The sequence below is a fragment of the Oncorhynchus mykiss genome, chromosome 23 (assembly GCF_013265735.2).
Source record: "Oncorhynchus mykiss isolate Arlee chromosome 23, USDA_OmykA_1.1, whole genome shotgun sequence".
Taxonomy (NCBI): domain Eukaryota; kingdom Metazoa; phylum Chordata; class Actinopteri; order Salmoniformes; family Salmonidae; genus Oncorhynchus; species Oncorhynchus mykiss.
This window is the reverse complement of record NC_048587.1, coordinates 41,032,153-41,050,524: the sequence shown is the minus strand read 5'-3', so window position 1 is coordinate 41,050,524 and position 18,372 is coordinate 41,032,153. Positions and strand designations below refer to the sequence as shown.

Genomic DNA, 18,372 nt, shown 5'->3' with positions numbered 1-18,372 from the left:
ACTGGTCTAATGTTCCTTGCTCATGTTTCTTGGCCCAAGCAAGTCTCTTCTTATTATTGGTGTCCTTTAGTAGTGGTTTCTATGCAACAATTTGACCATGAAAGTCTGATTCACACAGTCTCCTCTGAACAGTTGATGTTGAGATGTGTCTGTTACTTGAACTCTGTGAAGCATTTATTTGGGCTGCAATTTCTGTGGCTGGCGACTCTAATGAACTTATCCTCTGCAGCAGAGGTAAATATGTCTCTTCCAATCCTGTGACAGTCCTCATGAGAGCCAGTTTCATCATAGCGCTTGATGTTTTTTTGCGACTGCACTTGAAGACACTTTCAAAGTTCTTGAAATGTTCCGTATTGACTGAACTTCATGTCTTAAAGTAATGATGGACTGTCGTTTCTCTTTGCTTATTTGAGCTGTTCTTGCCATAATATGGACTTGGTTTTTACTAAATAGAGCTATCTTCTGTATACCTCCCCTACCTTGTCACAACACAACTGATGGCTCAAATGCATTTAGAAGGAAATAAATTCCACAAATTAACTTTAAGAAGCCACACCTGTTTATTGAAATGCATTCCAGGTGACTACCACATGAATCTGGTTGAGAGAATGCCAAAAGTGTGCAAAGCTGTCATCAAGGCAAAGGGTGGCTATTTGAAGAATCTCAAAAATAAAATAGATTTTGATTTGTTTAACTTTTTTGGTTACTACATGATTCCATGTGTTATTTCATAGTTTTGTTGTCTTTGCTATTATTCTACATTTTAGAAATTTAGAAAATAGTAAAAAAATAAATAAAAACCTTTGAATGAGTAGGTTTTCTAAAACTTTTGACCGGTAGTATTCAGACCCTTTACTTTGTTGAAGAACCTTTTGACTGTGATTACAGCCTCGAGTCTTCTGGGGTGTGATCCTTCAAGCTTGGCCCACCTGTAATTGGGTAGGTTCTCCCATTTTTCTCTGTAGATCCTCTCAATCTCTGTCAGGTTGGATGGGGAGGGTCGCTGCTCAGCTATTTTCAGGTTTCTCCAGAGATGAGGTTCAAGTCCGGGCTCTGGCTAGGCCACTCAATGACATTCAGAGACTTGTCCCGAAGCCACTCCTGGGTTGTCTTGGCTGTGTGCTTAGGGTTGTTGTCCTGTTGAACCTGTTGAACCTTCACCCCAGTCAGGTCCCGAGTGGTCTGGAGAAGGTTTAGTCAAGGATCTCTCTGTACTTTGCCCCGTTCATCTTTCCCTCCATCCTGACTCGTCTCCCATTCCCTGCCGCTGAAAAACATCCCCACAGCATGATGCTGCCACCACCATGCTTCACCGTAGGGATGGTGCTAGGTTTCTTCCAGATGTGACACTTGGCATTCAGGACAAAGAGTTCAATCTTGGTTTCATCAGACCAGGGAATCTTGTTTCTCATGGTCTGAGAGTCCTTTAGGTGCCTTTTGGAAATCTCCAAGCGGGCTGTTATGTGCTTTTTACATCTGTCTTGTCACTCTACCATAAAGGCATGTATGGTGGAGTTCTGCAGAGATGATTGTCCTTCTAGAAGTTTCTCCCATCACCACAGAGGAACTCTAGAGCTCTGTCAGATTTACAATTGAGTTCTTGGTCACCTCCTTGACCAAGGCCCTTCTCCCCCGATTGCTCCGTTTGGCTGGGTGACCAGCTCTAGGAAGAGTATTGACGGTTCCAAACTTCTTTCATTTAAGAATGATGGAGGCCACTGTGTTTTTGGGAACCTTCAATGCTGCAGACATTTTTGCTTCCCTTTCCCAGATCTGTGACTCAACACAATCCTGTCTCGGAGCTCTACAGACAATTCCTTCGACCTCATGGCTTGGTTTTTCCTCTGACATGCACGGTCAACTGTGCGACCTTATATAGACAGGTGTGTGCCTTTCCAAATCACGTCCAATTGAATTTACCACAGGTGGACTCAAATCAAGTTATAGAAACATCTCAAGGATGATCAATGGAAACAGGATGCACATGAGCTCAATTTTGAGTCTCATAGCAAAGGGTCTGAATACTTATGTAATTAAGGTATTTATGTTTATTTTTAATACATTTACAAAATTGCAATAAAACCTGTTTTCGCTTTGTCATTATGGGGAATTGTGTGTAGATTGACAAGGGATTTTTTTTATTTAATCCATTTTAAAATAAGGCTGTAATGTAATAATATGGAAAAAGTCAAGGGGTCTGAATACTTTCCGAATGCATTGTATTTACTACTGTGATGTGGTTCCAATTTAAAGGAGAGATGGGACGATTGGTATCCTTGTTGTAGGCCTATGCTACCTCATGAGTATGAAACATCACAGAAAAGGTGAGGAATTTATTATGCAATGATCATATAAATTAAACAAAAAATAGCCTAGAAAATGCTTACTTCTAATTATTTTAAAATGCAAAGATAATATATTTAGTTTCTCTCATCACTATTGGCAGATGCCAGCAGCATACCACTCTGCCAGGAGCATACGACCTATCCCATTACTGACTTGCCACTGACTCTATGCAGGGTTGGTCCTTGTCATCCCTAAATGGGAGACCAGATGCTGCAGGAAGTGGTGTTGGAGGGCCAGTAGCAGGCTCTTTCTTTCCTCTGATCTAAAAAAAAAAAAATGCCTCAGGGCAGTGATTGGGGACATTACCCTCTGTAGAGTACGTCTATTGGATGGGACGTTAAACAGGTGTCCTGACTCTGTTCACTAAAGATCCAATGGCGTTTATCATAAAAGTATGGGTTTTAACCCCGTGTCCTGGCTAAATTCCCAAATCTGGCCATCATAGGCACCCAATCATCCCCAGCTTCCAATTGGCTCATTAATCCCCCCTCCTCTCCCCTGTAACTATTCCCCGGTCGTTGCTGTAAATGGGAAGTGTTCTCAGTCAATTTACCTAGTAAAATTGGGGATAAAAAAAGATAGCATCTTGTTATTAATCTGTTTATTCTTATGAATAAGCTTTTCTATCATACCACCCATGTGCACAAATGACTAATCTACTTGCAATGCTTCAACCACTAGAAGTTGTGCGTACACATGGTCTAAAGTTTACGGGAAGGTGAGTACATTTTCACGTCAAGTTCAGTTTTTGTAAATGCCCACTTTTGCGTGAAAACTGGCACACGCATGTTTTGGTCTATTTTTGTATTTATACACGATTTATTAATGAGGCCCCTTCTGCCAGGAGATTAATACTTCTACTTGTCCTGACATGGTTTTGAAACCTGTTCGGAAGTCTTGCTCCCATACGTGTGCTGTGTCAAAGGCATACCTGGCTCCACAAGGGGGTAAAAGAGTGCTTAACCCCCTAATTTGAAACCTTTGGGGGGCTTTGGAAAGCCACTGGGGCTGTTAGGTATGAATCCTTTGGTCTTCCATAAAAAGCGGGGGGGAAACGGTTCTCTGTGGTAGGCGAAGTGAATAACAACATACGCCTCTGCCTGTAATATTTGTTTTTGGGCGGGGTCAATTTTACAATTAGAGCTGCTTCACTCAACTCTGCCTCACACCACTACAGAGCTAGCTTCTTAGCTAGCAGTAAAAAGCGTTAGTGTTATTAGCCTTAGCCTATTTAGCTAGCAGGAACCAGCTAATCTGCCACTGCCATGATGGATATCAGAAATTGGCCTTGCCACAGTACCCAAACAAAGCCAAAGAAGAGCATTGAGTAGCAACAGCATCAAACCACTGAGGCTGTCACAAAGCCCAGCAGCAATGATGCTGCTGAGCTCTAGCTAGCTCCGCGTGCAGAGCGGTCACCCTCTTCCACAAGTGCTGCCAGAATAATGGCTGCACAGCCCCCTCCACCTATGGCTGTTCCTTATGATCTTGGAAAATAGGAGCCAGCCTCTAGAATCCTACCCTAGTCCCAGGTTTCCTGTCCAAAAACGTTCATTTAATAGCAATTGGTTCAGAGGAAGAGAGTGGCTGGAGTACTCGGTTACTGAAAATGCTGCATTTTGTATCCCATGTCGAAACACTTTTTAATGATGGGTAGCTGGCAAGAAATCACATGTATTTGTCGGCGATTGTGGACATTATTGAGTTACTTGTTTCAAACCAGCAACCACTGAAGTGGACATTGGACATGAGAGTCGGTGGGGGAGGGGGGCAGTGGACTTTTCCTGTATGACGGAATACACTTTCCGAAAAGACAAGGAACTTGCCAAGGGGTTTAGCACCATACCCCACAGTGCCACATACATGTCACGCGATATTCAAAATGAAATCATAGGGCTCATTGGTGAGATTGTCACTGAGGAAGCTACATGCGAAAAGTACTTTGACACACGTGTTCAGTCAGCACAGAAGAAGCATACTACACCCGAGGATAGCTCAACTAATCCAACTGGGGGGGTTCTTACAAGAAGATTTTTGGGGAGAATGGAATGATCGATTCCTCAGGAAGTTCCACAGAGCATCAAGGAGGCTTCAACTGAAGGGTAAGAAACAATCTAGCTGGTTGTTTTTCATAAAGAATCTTGCTTTAGTGTATAGGGCGCTGTCAAAAGCACGTTCACTTTTATGTTTGTGGTACAGCGTGATATAAGCAGAATTCAATATGATTCCAATGCAAGAACCCAAATGATGCCCCTGGGTATAGTAGCTACAGTACATATCAGTAAGTTTCATCATAGAAATCGATACATTCCATTATGGTTTTCTTGGTAGCCTATTGGTTTTCGTGGTTGTAAATGGAACCGTACATATTGGAAATGTGTTTAAGGTAGGTTGGCATTGCTTAATTGATTACGTGGGTCAAATTTGATTCACAGAAGTATATTGCGCCATATCACAACTTGTTATAGGACTATTTATTTGGCAAGACAGCTGTGCATGGCTGCATTGCACTGTAGTAGGCTTTAGGCTATTTGGATCTCCATTCACCTTTTGTTTAATGTGTTTGTTGACTGTTAATGTAACTAGCCTAGATATAGATTGTTGATCTGATATTTAGTTTACTCGGCCTACTACTGTACTTGGTACCGCTGTTTTGTTCTCATTCATTCATTTGGTAGAGCAAGGCCGTTTTAGTAATGAATATAGGCTACAAGATATAGTAGATAGGCTGTTTGCAGTAGGGTAATTCACCTATGTGAATTCAGCCTTACACACAGCTGTCTTGCCAAAATAATGCAAACTAAATGCTGTAAGTAGTAGCCTAGTTATTCATGTATGGAAACAAAAATACTGAATAGCATTTTGGTGTAGGTTGCTGTCTATTGTACTGATACAGCGCAGCGGTGATAGGCTACATATTTCGCACCAACCTGACTGTCACTTCAAAAGCACTCAATGATCTCAGTCTCTGCATTTTAACTTTGTTTATTGTGATATAACTTGATATAAGCCGAATTCAATATAATCCCAATGCAAGAACCCCTCAATTGTGCCCCTTTGCCGATTTCAACTCTCCCCTCGCTTTATCCTGCCGCACCCTTAGCCACTTTATTCTGGCGCACCCTTAGCCACTTTATTCTGGCGCCGGGTCTGGTCAAAGGACCCTTTGATAGTAAATAAAATAGATTTCATAGCTTTCATTGGAAAGGTTATGAACATGACTCGGATTGTGAAAAGAAGAAATGCCATGTTGAAGATTATTGTGGATATGGCAACAGAGTTATTAGTGGCAACAGATGTTAACAGAATGTAGCAGCAAGCTAGCAGCATACCACCCTGCACCCTACTGCTGGCTTGCTTCTGAAGATGGTTGGTCCTGGTCAGTCCCTGGATGGGAGACCAGATGCTGCTGGAAGTGGTGTTGTAGGGCCAGTAGGAGGCACCCTTTCCTCTGGTCTAAAACAAATATCCCAATGCCCCAGTGCAGAGATTGGGGACATTGCCTTGTGTAGGGTGCCGTCTTTAGGATGGGATGTTAAGCGGATGTCCTGACTCTCTGGTCACTAAAGATCCCATGGCACTTATTGTAAGAGTAGGGTGTTAACCCTGGTGTCCTGGCCAAATTTCCCAATCTGTCCTTCATACCATCATGGCCACCTAATCATCCCCAGTTTACAATTGGCTAATTCCTCCTCTCTCCTGTAACTATTCCCCAGGTCGTTGCTGTAAATAATGTGTTCTCAGTCAACTTACCTGGTTAAATAAATATGTTACTGGCCACATGATTTTTTAAATGATGAGTAATCCTAAGGATGGATTGTCTCAACATTACAGAGCAAAAGTTTGAAAAGGTTTGATGTGTTTTGGGGACGGGAGGGTTTGTCAGAAGTTAATATGGGTTTTTGTAGTATAGAATTATACAAACCATGATCAATCGCACACTCCAGCACAGTAGTTGGCGGCATGCATGCACCTTAAACGTGTGTGCGGACGGCCATTATACCATAGAAGAAGAAACAATGAAGCCAAATATTTTTTTTAAACGAATTGAACGCACCCCCAATCGGTGGGGCGAAACAGAAACTGTCAGCTGAAGAATAGAGGATGCGTGTTGGTAAGTTTGTAGGCTGTACAATGCAAGGCTTTCCATATTTGATCATACTGTACACTAACTTTTCTCGTAAACATAGGTCGCACGTTTATTGCAAGTGTTCGTTTGAAGTCACTTGTTTAATTGTCGTTCGTCCGTCACAATTTTTTGCCAGTCTTGGGCGGCCAAATTCAATGTCGTAGAAAAAAACTATATACACTAGGACACTTCAACTGATGACTATCCTGGAGATAAAAAAATGTAATAACACTGTTTGCGTAAATCTGACATGTATTGACGGGACAAACAATATTAGCTTACGTTTCGGTACGAATCGCCTTAATCAGAGCCTCTGAAATGTGTTTCTTCCTTCAATCAATCGATCAGATTTACGCCGCAACCGATTGCTCCTTGTTTTTATTCTCCCGGATAATCTTCAATAGAAGTGTTCTGGGGTTAATTCATTTTGGGGGGATTTTAAAGTCCCATCAGTCAAGCACCAGCTGATTCCCTTTTTGTTTCAACTGGGCAGGGCTGAAGCTTGGGTAGGTTATACTTTTTTCCAAAGTTCTATGTCGTGTTTGAAAGTGCAATTTTTTTTAACTATATGGATTTACATGTGGTTACCATCGGGAAAGATGATATCGCGGCTACCAGTGTCCCAGTTTAGAGTTTATATATTGGGAAGAGTGGATTTGGTCAGTTTAGAGTGGAGTTGTTTATTTGTCGATGTGTGGTGACGTCATCAAGCAGCTGGTTAGGTTCTGAGCGCTGGGGAGTCTTGAGTAATTAGATGAAAGGTGACTTGTTTTTTACATTTTGTATCTTTATTTAACTAGGCAAGTTAAGAACAAATGCTAATTTACAATCATTGCCTACACCGGACGACGCTGGGCCAATTGTGCGCACAATGGGACTCCCAATCACGACCGGTTGGGATAGAGCCTGGAATCGAACCAGGGTCTGTAGTGACTCCTTTAGCACTGATATGCAGTGCTAAAGGAGTCACTAGGATCAGTACTCTGGGAATCTGGTAGTTTGAGCGGGTGAAGGACGCACCGACAATGGCTGTTCTGTTCTCCATACACCTGTCAGATGTCAGTAAATGTTGGTCGTGCATATTGTTGTATGGCGAAGAGGAAATTAACAACACGCACCTTGCGGACTGCGGTGATAGAATACAGATTGGTGGAACTGTGGAGAGAACCCAATGCCTTTTCAATGGGCGAGTTCGTTTTACATGGCCCGGTGCCCCGGTTTAGTGGATTTGTTGTTTTAGACCGTTTCAAGTGCAAAACGAACTGTACCAATATTACATCTGCTTCCCTACCATGACAAAAAAACAAAAGGTAATACAATTATTATTATTGCATATTGCGTCTATATTCTGGGCCTCCGTCTCTTTAAAACAAATATTTCTACACCGAAAGTGCACACTAATAAAGCAGCTCACTGTTTGTGTGTCGGATTTTTTTTCCTACGACAACCGAGAAACGCAGGGTATGATCAACTAGGGAATCATCGTAATATGTGAGCACCCACGTCCTGGGGTTGAGGATGGACGGAAATATTTGGGAGCACGTCCGTAAGTCGTGTAGTGTTTTAACGATGCATACTTCCTACAACGGCCGAATATGACGGCTAACATACGTTTCCCAAAACACCACAAAGAGAGAACGTTCGCTATGCATTAGTAACTTGGGCTAGGATCAGTACGACAGGACTCGCGGGTCAAAGGATGCACCGATGATGGCTGTTCCGTTCTCCAGAACCCTGTCTGATGCACTAGTGTTCAACTGCAATTCCGGGGTTCCTGCATGAACACCCCATTGGCCCCCCTCCCCCTCTAGCACTATCTTCATGCTTGTGACACTTTTTAAAATTTTAAATCCATGTTTTGTATCGAGTGACAAATACATTTTGCATGTGTGTCAATCTTTGTTTTGGTCGCACTGTGTGACGCGCGTCAACTACGTCTACACGTGGCCGCGTCGCATAGAAACGACTAGTTCCTGCAAAGATGCTGGAAAATGCTAGATGCGGGGCAGCAAGGGTGCGTTCGTAAATTTACTCTGGCCATCTACACCGATTTCAGAAGACACTCATCTGAGTGTGCCAGAGCGAAGAATAACTGACGAATTTACGAACGCTCAACACCCGTTGAATATGGCAAAAAAAAAAAAAAGTTTCGGCAAAAACGCGTAATTTAAATTGTTGACAGCAGCATAGTGACAGTCACCAGCGCTCTGGATAACATGAACAGCCTAACCAGCTCTGCTAGTATGTCTGGAAGTAGCTAGCCAACGTTACCGTGGATGCTTGACTGCCGTTGTGAGGTCAGAACGCTCGTATAAACCCTTCTCCCCGATTAGAGCGACCCCAGAGCGCACCTCTGGCAATCCAGATTGAATTTACGAACACACCCTAAAATGGCTAGGAACCTCCTCGTGACGTACAAAACATGAATTTAATAAAAAAAATATTTTCTGTTTTTTTGTAGAACCCCCTGCAACTGGATACTGACATTTTATAAGGCACCCTTTCCCCGAATCAAGAACGAAGACGTTGTCGCAAGAGCAGGTTAGTTGAATAATCAATTTCAACGTTTTGTATAAGCTAACGTTAACCTGTAATGGAAACATGGTTATTACATATCTGGCGTACAAGCATATAAACTTGTCAGTCATATATACCGGAACAAGGTTGGTTTGATTTGTTGATTCTTAGTAGCCTAGTCTTCTATTGACTAGGCCTATAAATTAAGGCTTTAGGACAATATTTAGTGTACATTTTGATAAATGTTGTCAACAGCCTTTTTTAAAAATGTTTTTGCTAAGTCAGTTTGTAAGAGGAGTCCTGTGCTAGTTGCATCTTTTAATCTTTGACCTTTGGCACACACAACCAAACCAGTAATTTTAGAGGTTAGTCCGATGTAATGATTTTTATATCTCCTTATTTAAACTTTCAAAGCTCAGATATAGTGTGATTATTCAGAAATAAAATAATGTTTTTGGTCTAGGTTTGGTTTATATTTCTGTATGTGTGCGCTCTAGTGTCTCAGGTATGGATTGGATAGCTGTGTTCACATCCTTGGAGGCGGTGTGTAAGGAAAACATCACTGCTCTGTCTGGGCCTCCTGACTTGCCATATGGCGACGTGTCCAGGCGCTTGGTGACATGCATGAGAAAGATTCAGGACCATGGTCGTGCCCTGGAACCTGTGGTTTCTGGCATCACTGCAGTCTACCACCACTATGACTTTGACTCTGATACCCCTGGGAATGGGTATCGCACACTGGTCAAGGTAGGGTAGAATTATCACTCTGTGATTGCCTCTCATTCTCTTGCCACAGAGGGGAAAATAGGAGGGAGCAGGGCTGGTCCTGGATGTTCTGCCGCCGTAGGCGAGACCATAATATGCTACAAATTTTAGCACAGCTGGTTTTTAGGCCATATAGTCAGGACAATGTCAATAACATAGTCTAATATTTTCAATCGGATTACATTGATAAAATCACCAATACCCTAGAGGTTCTGCCGCCCTAGGTGAGACAAAAATGATTACATCTTAGACATCCTATAGAATCTAAGCATGGCACTTTCAAAAGTTACCTTTCCACCCAGAAACAGTTTTCTGCATCAGTAGAGCCTATAAGCTTCAACAGCTGGCTACTCGTCCGTTATATAACCCAACAACATAAGTGCTTCCCTAAAAGCTGCTTGGGTTTAAACAAACATCTTGTCTTTTCAGAAAGAGAAAAGACAGAATAGCAAAGTATTTATTTTTTTGATCTCCTCGAATATTATAGGCTGCAGTTTAGCTTCAGACTGTCATGGAGAGGAATCAATATATCACCACATGGGTCAGAGTCACTTCTTTCACAGACATTTCAGAGCTTGTTTCTACCATAAGGCATCAGAGTTAAGCATTGTTCTAGAACGCTTGATATAATCTGGATACATTTTATGTATTTATTTCAAAATGTAAAGCAAACCAATAGATACCCTTTGTTAAAGAAAAGGGCAAAAGGATACGTGATACCCTCACTCAATTCGAGCCCTGGTTTTAGTCAAACACACCAAGCCCTTCCCAGGCACGGAGGTATTTAGATAATTGTGTCTGTCAAACAGGTAGGCTTACCACTTATTTTTTTGAAAGATTAAGAAATAATCTCCAATTATATGTTTATGCCCATAGAAAATGTTGGTGCATGAGTGCACATATAGAAGGTCCCTTTCCAGGCAGAAGGGAATTTTACTTGAACCCCTTCATCGGAGAGTTACAATGTTGCTATCACTATGCAACCTACTACCTATAGGAGGAAAATAAGTAACATTTTTTTTTATCCAATTGGTAGTTAGTCTTGTCTCATCGCTGCAACTCCCGTATGGACTCGGGAGAGGCGAAGGTCGAAAGCCATGCGTCCTCCGAAACACACCCCAACCAAGCCGCACTGCGTCTTAACACGATGCCCACTTAACCCGGAAGCCAGGCACACCAATGTGTCGGAGGAAACGCAGTACGCCTGGCAACCGTGTAAGCTTGCACTGCGCCCAGCCCGCCACAGGAGTCGCTAGTGTGCGATGGGACCAGGACATCCCTGCCGGCCAAACCCTCACCTAACCCAGACGATGCTGTGTGCGCCGCCCCATGGGTCTCCCGGTCGCGGCCGGCTGCGATAGAGCCTGAACTCGAACCCAGAATCTCTAGTGGCACAGCTACCACTGTGATGCAGTGCCTTAGACCACTGTGCGACTCAGGTGGCCGGAAAACAAGTTTCTTATTAATAATATCCCACCTGTTATCACACATGGCACGACCACATAATTGTTACAATTACAATAAAAATAACACTTATATAACATATTTAACATATTTTTATATTCCTGTAGAACTGTAAAACAGAGTAAGATCATTTGAGCTTTAGAAACAACTGCTTTCATAAATGCATGACAGGCCTCGTTTCACTGGAGCAGTGTAAAATAAGCTTCATGTCAATGACCTAGACTTAATGAATTGTTTTTATTTACATATTGAATTTATTTCATCTCCACCTAGTGGCCTCTCCTCTGCTGTGGCGCTGCATTACAGTTAGCAACGTTTTCTCTTGGTAGCGGTCCATGGTCCTGAAATCAAATCATCTGAGTTTGATTGGACCCCAGCCTGATCTCCAGCTCCTTCCACCTCTGGAAACTATCTAGGTGGTCATGTGACTTCTCATGAGAGCTGAGGAGGTGGCACAGATTCTTCCACTCCCTGATTCCATCCCTGACCAGCACAGATTTGCACTCATGTGAAAAAAGCTTGCAGCAAAAACAGAGAAGGCTGCATCGTTTTTGTTGGAATAGACAAGCCTTGGTCTCTCCACTCTCTCCCCATTCGCCATCCTCCTATTGTAGTTGGCCACTGAACACTTTTGTTGCCCCTCATCTCTTTGGAAATTCCCCTCCTTATCCTGATGTGGCCCAGCCTGCACTAGCATCCCGTAAAGATCCCTTTATATATTTTGGCCACTCACCGGGATCTTTTTTGTTGTTGTATGGGAGTCGGATTTAACAGCACCACCACCACTGTCATCCGGGATGGGGAGCGACGAGTCTGGGTCAATAATAGTAGGATCTTCGCCGGCATTGTTTGGAGGTGTGGTTAGGCCTGGTGCGACCACCTGTACTTGTCCAGCAAGAGAGCTGCCATCACCAGGGGCTTGTCGTTCTCGCCGAATAAATGGCTGGTCCTCGTAGGCTTGTCATTCTCCCCAACGGCTGATGGACATTGCTGCACGCGGATAAATTTCACCAGCAAATTTCTTTGGTTTAGAGATTATGCCTCTTTTCTCATTTTTTTATTTTTTATTTTTTTATATTCGATTCCTGATTAGTTTTTGTCTCTTTGACATGGTAGAAAATTGTTTCAGATCTCTATAGATTACTTTTAGCTAAAATAATATCCACTAGTAGTAGCTAGCCAAAGTTAACAGGATAGGTTAGGCTACTGCCTTAATCACTAATCGTCTTCGTCACAAAAAAATGAAAAAATAACTGGCAGATTCAATGTTTCGAAATTGGATAATCTCATATAAACACACATCACCATAGCTACCAAGGAAAGTGGGAGTGAACTTCGGGAGAAGTGGGAATGGGGTGCCGCGGGTAGTGAAGCAGCCAATCAGGGGCACCCGGATGGCGGCAGCCAATTGTCAAAATGCAGCCCCAAATTCAAGAATCTTGCCTAATGGGAGGGCCGGCCCTGGGAGGGAGTGATGGAGCTCCTTTGATTATTAAAACAAATTTATATTTTACATCTTTGTATTCATATTTCAGAACAAACAAAATATAATCTAATTTCACAGGTGTTGCAGTCTTGCCTTCTGCACATCATCCACAACGGCCGCTACATTGCCTCTAACTGCCACAGGGCCTTCTTCAGGGCCGACCACAATGCCTCAGAGATGGAAGCCTATGGCAGTGTCCTGTGCCAGCTACGGGCCCTCCTCTACATTGCCCAGGGAATGCTCCACGACAACAGTCCCGGGCAGCTGTACGGAGAGCAGGACGGAGAGCTGAGCAGGTGGTTGGTGAGGGAGTATGCCTCCATGCACAAGGCCTGCTTCTACGGCCGCTGCCTCGGCTTTCAGGTCAGTCACCACCAGGGGGAGATGCTATAGAGCAGTGGTTCTCAACCGGGGGTACTAGAGATATATTCCCTCTGTAAATTGTATATCCTCACTGTAAATCAGCTTTTCTCCACAGTTTTATGTTCACTATGTTTATATTGTATATCCTGTATGTTGACTTACTGTCTGTATTCTGTATGTACGTTGTTTATTGCTGGCAGCAACTATTCGCTAAGTCAAATTCCAGGTAAGTGTAAATGTACTTGGTGAATGAATAGATTCTGAAATATTTTTTCCCCCTCTGCTTCCACAGTTCTCATCTTCCCTTCGTCCGATCCTGCAGTCATTAATCATAAGTATGGTCTCGTTTGGAGAGAGCTACGAAAAACAGCATTCCGGGTTAGGTCAGTCTCTGAGTTCTTTGGGCTGTATCAAGTTGTAAAACTATACATGTTAGTTGTCATAACAACTGACTGATTATCTACCTTGTAGGGCCTATTGCAAGATTTATGGTAATCCTTTGTCATTTTACAAAGTTAGTGTGCAGTGCTATACTGACTTCCCAATTCCTCCATATCCCTTAGGCATGGCAGCATTCTCCCTCCTTACCTCTGGGAAGTATGTCATCGATCCAGAGCTGAGAGGAGAAGAATATGAGAGGATCACCCAGAACTTGGACATGAAGTTCTGGAAGTCCTTCTGGAACCTCACCGAATCAGAGCTTGTATCGGTGAGGGGAGGAGGCTCTTAACTAATTCTACTGATAGGTGTTGTATGCTTCCTGAAGTCTTTGCGCATCTCGTTGGTCTTATTGGTATTGAGGACCAAGTGTGATTCATCACACCACTCTACAAAGGGGGAGCTGTGTTTCTCCTACTTACTCAGTCTCTCCTTGCTTACTCCATCTTCCTGTTTGTTTCCTTTTCTGACTGTTTGCAATGTCCTCCATCTTTTTTGTCCATCCATTCCACAGGGCTTTGCCAGTTTAACCTCTACCCTAGTGCAGGTAAACCTCACCCTGACCATACCCCCTGAACCACTACTCCTCCCCCTGGTCTCAGACCCCCGTCTCTCTACCCCTGTGTCCCCGCCAGTGGCCCACTGGGGCCCTGGACCTGTCAACATGCGCCTCATCTCCTATGAGCTTCGAGAAGGACAGGTGAGAACTCCGCTTTTACCTTGTGCTTATTATCTGATGATTTTATCACAGGTCTACACTGTTTTATCAATCATATTACTGTAAAAAGGGTTCAGTTATGATGCATACATCTTACCCTCTCTCTTTCTTCAGGACAGTAAAGAGCTGCTAGCCTTCACTCGTACAGAAGCTCCACCCATTTCCCTGTCTTTAGTACCGTTTGGTGCCCAGAAGCGACCTCCTTCCCCCTGGCTGTTGATCCACTTCCATGGAGGAGGCTTCGTGTCCCAGACCTCCAAATCCCATGAGGTACATAGGCCTGGGGTAGTGGTGTGTCGCCTGAAATGACTTATGCTAAACCCAAACCCTAGTTTCAAAGTAATTTCATATTGTTGAACCTTGCTGTTTAATTTTCCTGTCACATCTCCATCTGTCCTCCATCTCCCAGAACTATCTGAAGAGCTGGTCCAAGGATCTGAATGTTCCCATCCTGTCTGTGGATTACTCCTTGGCACCTGAGGCCCCCTTTCCCAGAGCCCTGGAGGAGTGCTTCTACGCCTACTGTTGGGCCCTCAAGAACTGCCATCTTCTGGGTCAGTGTCATTACCACTGTGTTAGAGCTAAGAGCCAAAGGCAATGGTTTCTTAGCTCGACAGAGGACCCTCGGCTCAATCATATTGGTACATCTTATATTGCAGTATTACAACAAAACGTCTGTCGAACCCGCTGGTACTGATTGGTCTGTTCCTCTGCCCTAGGCTCCACTGCTGAGCGTGTGTGTCTGGCTGGGGACAGTGCTGGGGGGAACCTCTGCATCACTGTGTCCATGAGGGCCATTGCCTGCGGTGTGCGCATCCCTGATGGAATTATGGCTGCATATCCTGCTACCCTGCTCACCATTGAAGCCTCGCCCTCCCGCCTTCTCACCAGCTTTGACCTACTGCTGCCCTTAGGGGTGCTCTCCAAGTGTATCAACGCCTACACAGGTGAGGAAGTGAAAGGCATGAGAGGGTATTATTCCAAGGTTATGTAAAAGGTAGTTAAAATCACACTCCAGTCTTTTATTTTACTTTTTTTTAAACATTTGTCATTTAGCAGATGCTCTTATCCACAGCGACTAGTTAAATATCTAGGTGGGACAACCACATATCACAGGCATAGAAAGTACATTTTTCCTCAGAGTAGCTATCACTACCTTACTGTATTTATATGTGTGGTATTGTTTTTCAATAGGAAAAGTTAAGTTACTTTATTTCTCCTTTTTTCCAATTGACCTTGTCTTTCTCTTTTTCACCCCCTCCAGGTGTAGACTCTGAGACAGTTCAGCCTACAGAGGGGATCAGCACATTGAGCGCTCTAGGTAGAGACACAGCCTCGCTGATCAGTGACCTCTCACACGGGGCGTCCAAATGGATCCAGTCCTTCATTCCCGCAGAGGTCCTAGGGTCATGGTCATCGTCTCACCGGAGGTCCTTGGACAACAAGGCCCACCAGAGATCAGTGTTGCCATGTTCACCCGACTCCTCCTCAGGGCCCAGGGACTACCCAGAAGGCTTTGCGCCCCTGCGATCCGAGCGCCTGTCTGTGATCCAGCCGCGTAGCTGTCCCTCCGTCAAGAACCCATTTGTGTCACCCCTGCTAGCCTCTGACGACCTACTGCGTGGACTACCACATGTACACTTAGTGGTGAGAGAGGAGGGATGGGGAGGGGGCGAGTCAATGCATTTAAGACAGGGTTTTCCAAACTCCGTCCTCGAGACACAAGGGGTGCACGTTTTGGTTTTTGCTCTAGCACTACACAGCCAATTCAAATAATCAATTAATCATCAAGTTTTGATCATTTGAATCAGCTGTGAAGTGTTAGGGTGAAAACCAAAACGTGCACCCCTTGTGGTCCTGAGGACGGAGTTAGGGAAATGCTGATTTAGGAAGACGGGTTTGTAGGTTGAGAGGGATGGAAAAGATAAAGAAAGAAAAACCAAGACACATTTTAAGGCTTATTTTGTCCTTGTTCACTGGTCTCTATCTCACTCCACAATTGATGGTCTTTCCACTTTAATCTCTGAGTTTTCTGTAGTTTTTACTCCCCTGTCTGTCCCCACAGGCCTCTGCACTGGATGCTTTGCTGGATGACTCTGTGATGTTCGCCAGGAAACTGCGGAATATGGGCCAACCAGTGACCCTAAGGGTAGTGGAAGACCTCCCACATGGCTTCCTTAGCCTATCGGGATACGCAGAGGAGATAAAGGTGGCCTCCGACATCTGCGTAGAGCGAATCAGGGAGGTCTTCCAGCAGACAACTCTGCCTTCCTGTACTCGCAAGTGACCAATGTTTGAAAGGAATAATAATGGGGCTGACCATCTGGCTAATAAAACCAAGGGGAAAACTAGTTGTTGTCCTCACGAAAGTGAAAGATAACACCCTTGCCTTTCTTGCACTTGTCTGACTAGCACTGACTGAATGCTGCTTTATTGAGGAAAACATTTTCTAATTATGAGTGATATTTGAAGTTACTGGTTAAAGAGCATCTGCTGAGGGTGATGTCAATGTTCACAGTTTAGTGTTTTTTAGTCCAGGAAAGGGTCATGTCATTTGTAATCAATTAAATGTTATATTGCTTATGGTTTGAGAACAATACTGACACAAAAATGCAATTTCACACATTTTTATTGAGTTAAAAAAAAAAAAAAAAAACACTTGCGTGTCAGAGGGTGAGAGAGACGTTGAGTGTCCTGGGAGGCTGTGGCTTTAGCAAGGGGCTTTGTGTGGGCTTAACAACCGTGTCTCCCTGTGGCTAGACACCTTCACCTCAGGATCATGGGGTAAACCTTCCCATACCTGTGAGCCTCAGACAACAATAACACAATGCTGGGATGTCCTGTATACCCAACCGTATACCCTACCAAAAAAAGCAGATACCAATTAATCGGCAGATTTACATTTTAAAAAATACAAATACAAATGTATACATATATTTGTAATAATGACAATTACAACAATACTGAATGAACACTTTTATTTTAACTTAATATAATACATCAAATCAATTCAAATCAAAGTATTTGTCACGTGTGCCGAATACAACAGGTGTAGTAGACCTTACAGTGAAATGCTTAAGCAATTTAGTGTCAAATAAATAATGAAACCTGTTCAATCTGGTTTAAATAATGCAAAAACAGTGTTGGAGAAGAAAGTAAAAGTGCAATATGTGCCATGTAAAAAAGCTAACGTTTAAGTTCCTTGCTCAGAACGAAAGTTGGTGGTTCCTTTTAACATGACTCTTCAATATTCCCAGTTAAGAAGTTTTAGGTTGTAGTTATTATAGGAATTATGACGCGTTGACTATTTCTCTCTATACCATTTGTATTTCATATACCTTTGACTATTGGATGTTCTAATAGGCACTATAGTATTGCCAGCCTAATCTCGGGAGTTGATAGGCTTGAAGTCATAAACAGCGCTGTGCTTCAAGCATTGCTAAGAGCTACTGGCAAACGCACTAAAGTGCTGTTTGAATGAATGCTTACGAGCCTGCTGCTGCCTACCACCGCTCAGTCAGACTGCTATATCAAATCATAGACATAATTATAATATAATAAACACAGAACTACGAGCCTTTGATCATTAATATGGTAGAATCCGGATACTATCATTTCAAAAACAAAACGTTTATTATTTCAATCAAATACGGAGCCGTTCTGTATTTTATCTAATGGGTGGCAACCCTAAGTCTAAATATTGCTGTTACATTGCACAACCTTCAATGTTATGTCATAATTGTGTGAAATTCTGGCAAATTAATTACGCTCTTTGTTAGGAAGAAATGGTCTTCACACAGTTCGCAACGACCCAGGCAGCCCAAACTGCTGCATATACCCTGAGTCTGCTTGCACTGAATGCAAGAGAAGTGATGCAATTTCCCTAGTTAATATTGCCTGCTAACATGCATCTATTTTAACTAAATATGCAGGTTTAAAAATGATTTTAAGTAAGGTATTGATGTTTATGGTTAGGTGCATTTGTGCAACAATTGTGCTTTTTTTGCGAATGTGCTTTTGTTAAATCACCTGTTTGGTGAAGTTGAAGTAGGCTGTGATTCGATGGTACATTTAACAGGCAACGCTTTGATTATATGCAACGCAGGACAAGCTAGTTAACTTCACATGGTGGTTGATATTAGTAGG

The 18,372-nt window shown here is 43.2% G+C and overlaps 1 protein-coding gene across 5 annotated transcripts; it reads left to right on the top strand.

Moving 5' to 3' along the window:
• Positions 1–2,835: 2,835 nt before the first annotated feature.
• Positions 2,836–16,882, top strand: lipe1 (hormone-sensitive lipase subtype 1). Of its 5 annotated transcripts, none has more exons than XM_021580073.2 (12): positions 2,836–3,064; positions 8,937–9,016; positions 9,498–9,739; positions 12,786–13,070; positions 13,363–13,453; positions 13,634–13,779; positions 14,023–14,208; positions 14,341–14,496; positions 14,636–14,780; positions 14,946–15,173; positions 15,491–15,873; positions 16,292–16,601. In XM_021580073.2, exons 1-12 carry the CDS (start codon positions 2,994–2,996, stop codon positions 16,511–16,513), a joined length of 2,235 nt encoding a protein of 744 aa, XP_021435748.2. In that variant the 5' UTR covers positions 2,836–2,993; the 3' UTR covers positions 16,514–16,601.
• The last annotated feature ends 1,490 nt before the right edge of the window (positions 16,883–18,372 follow it).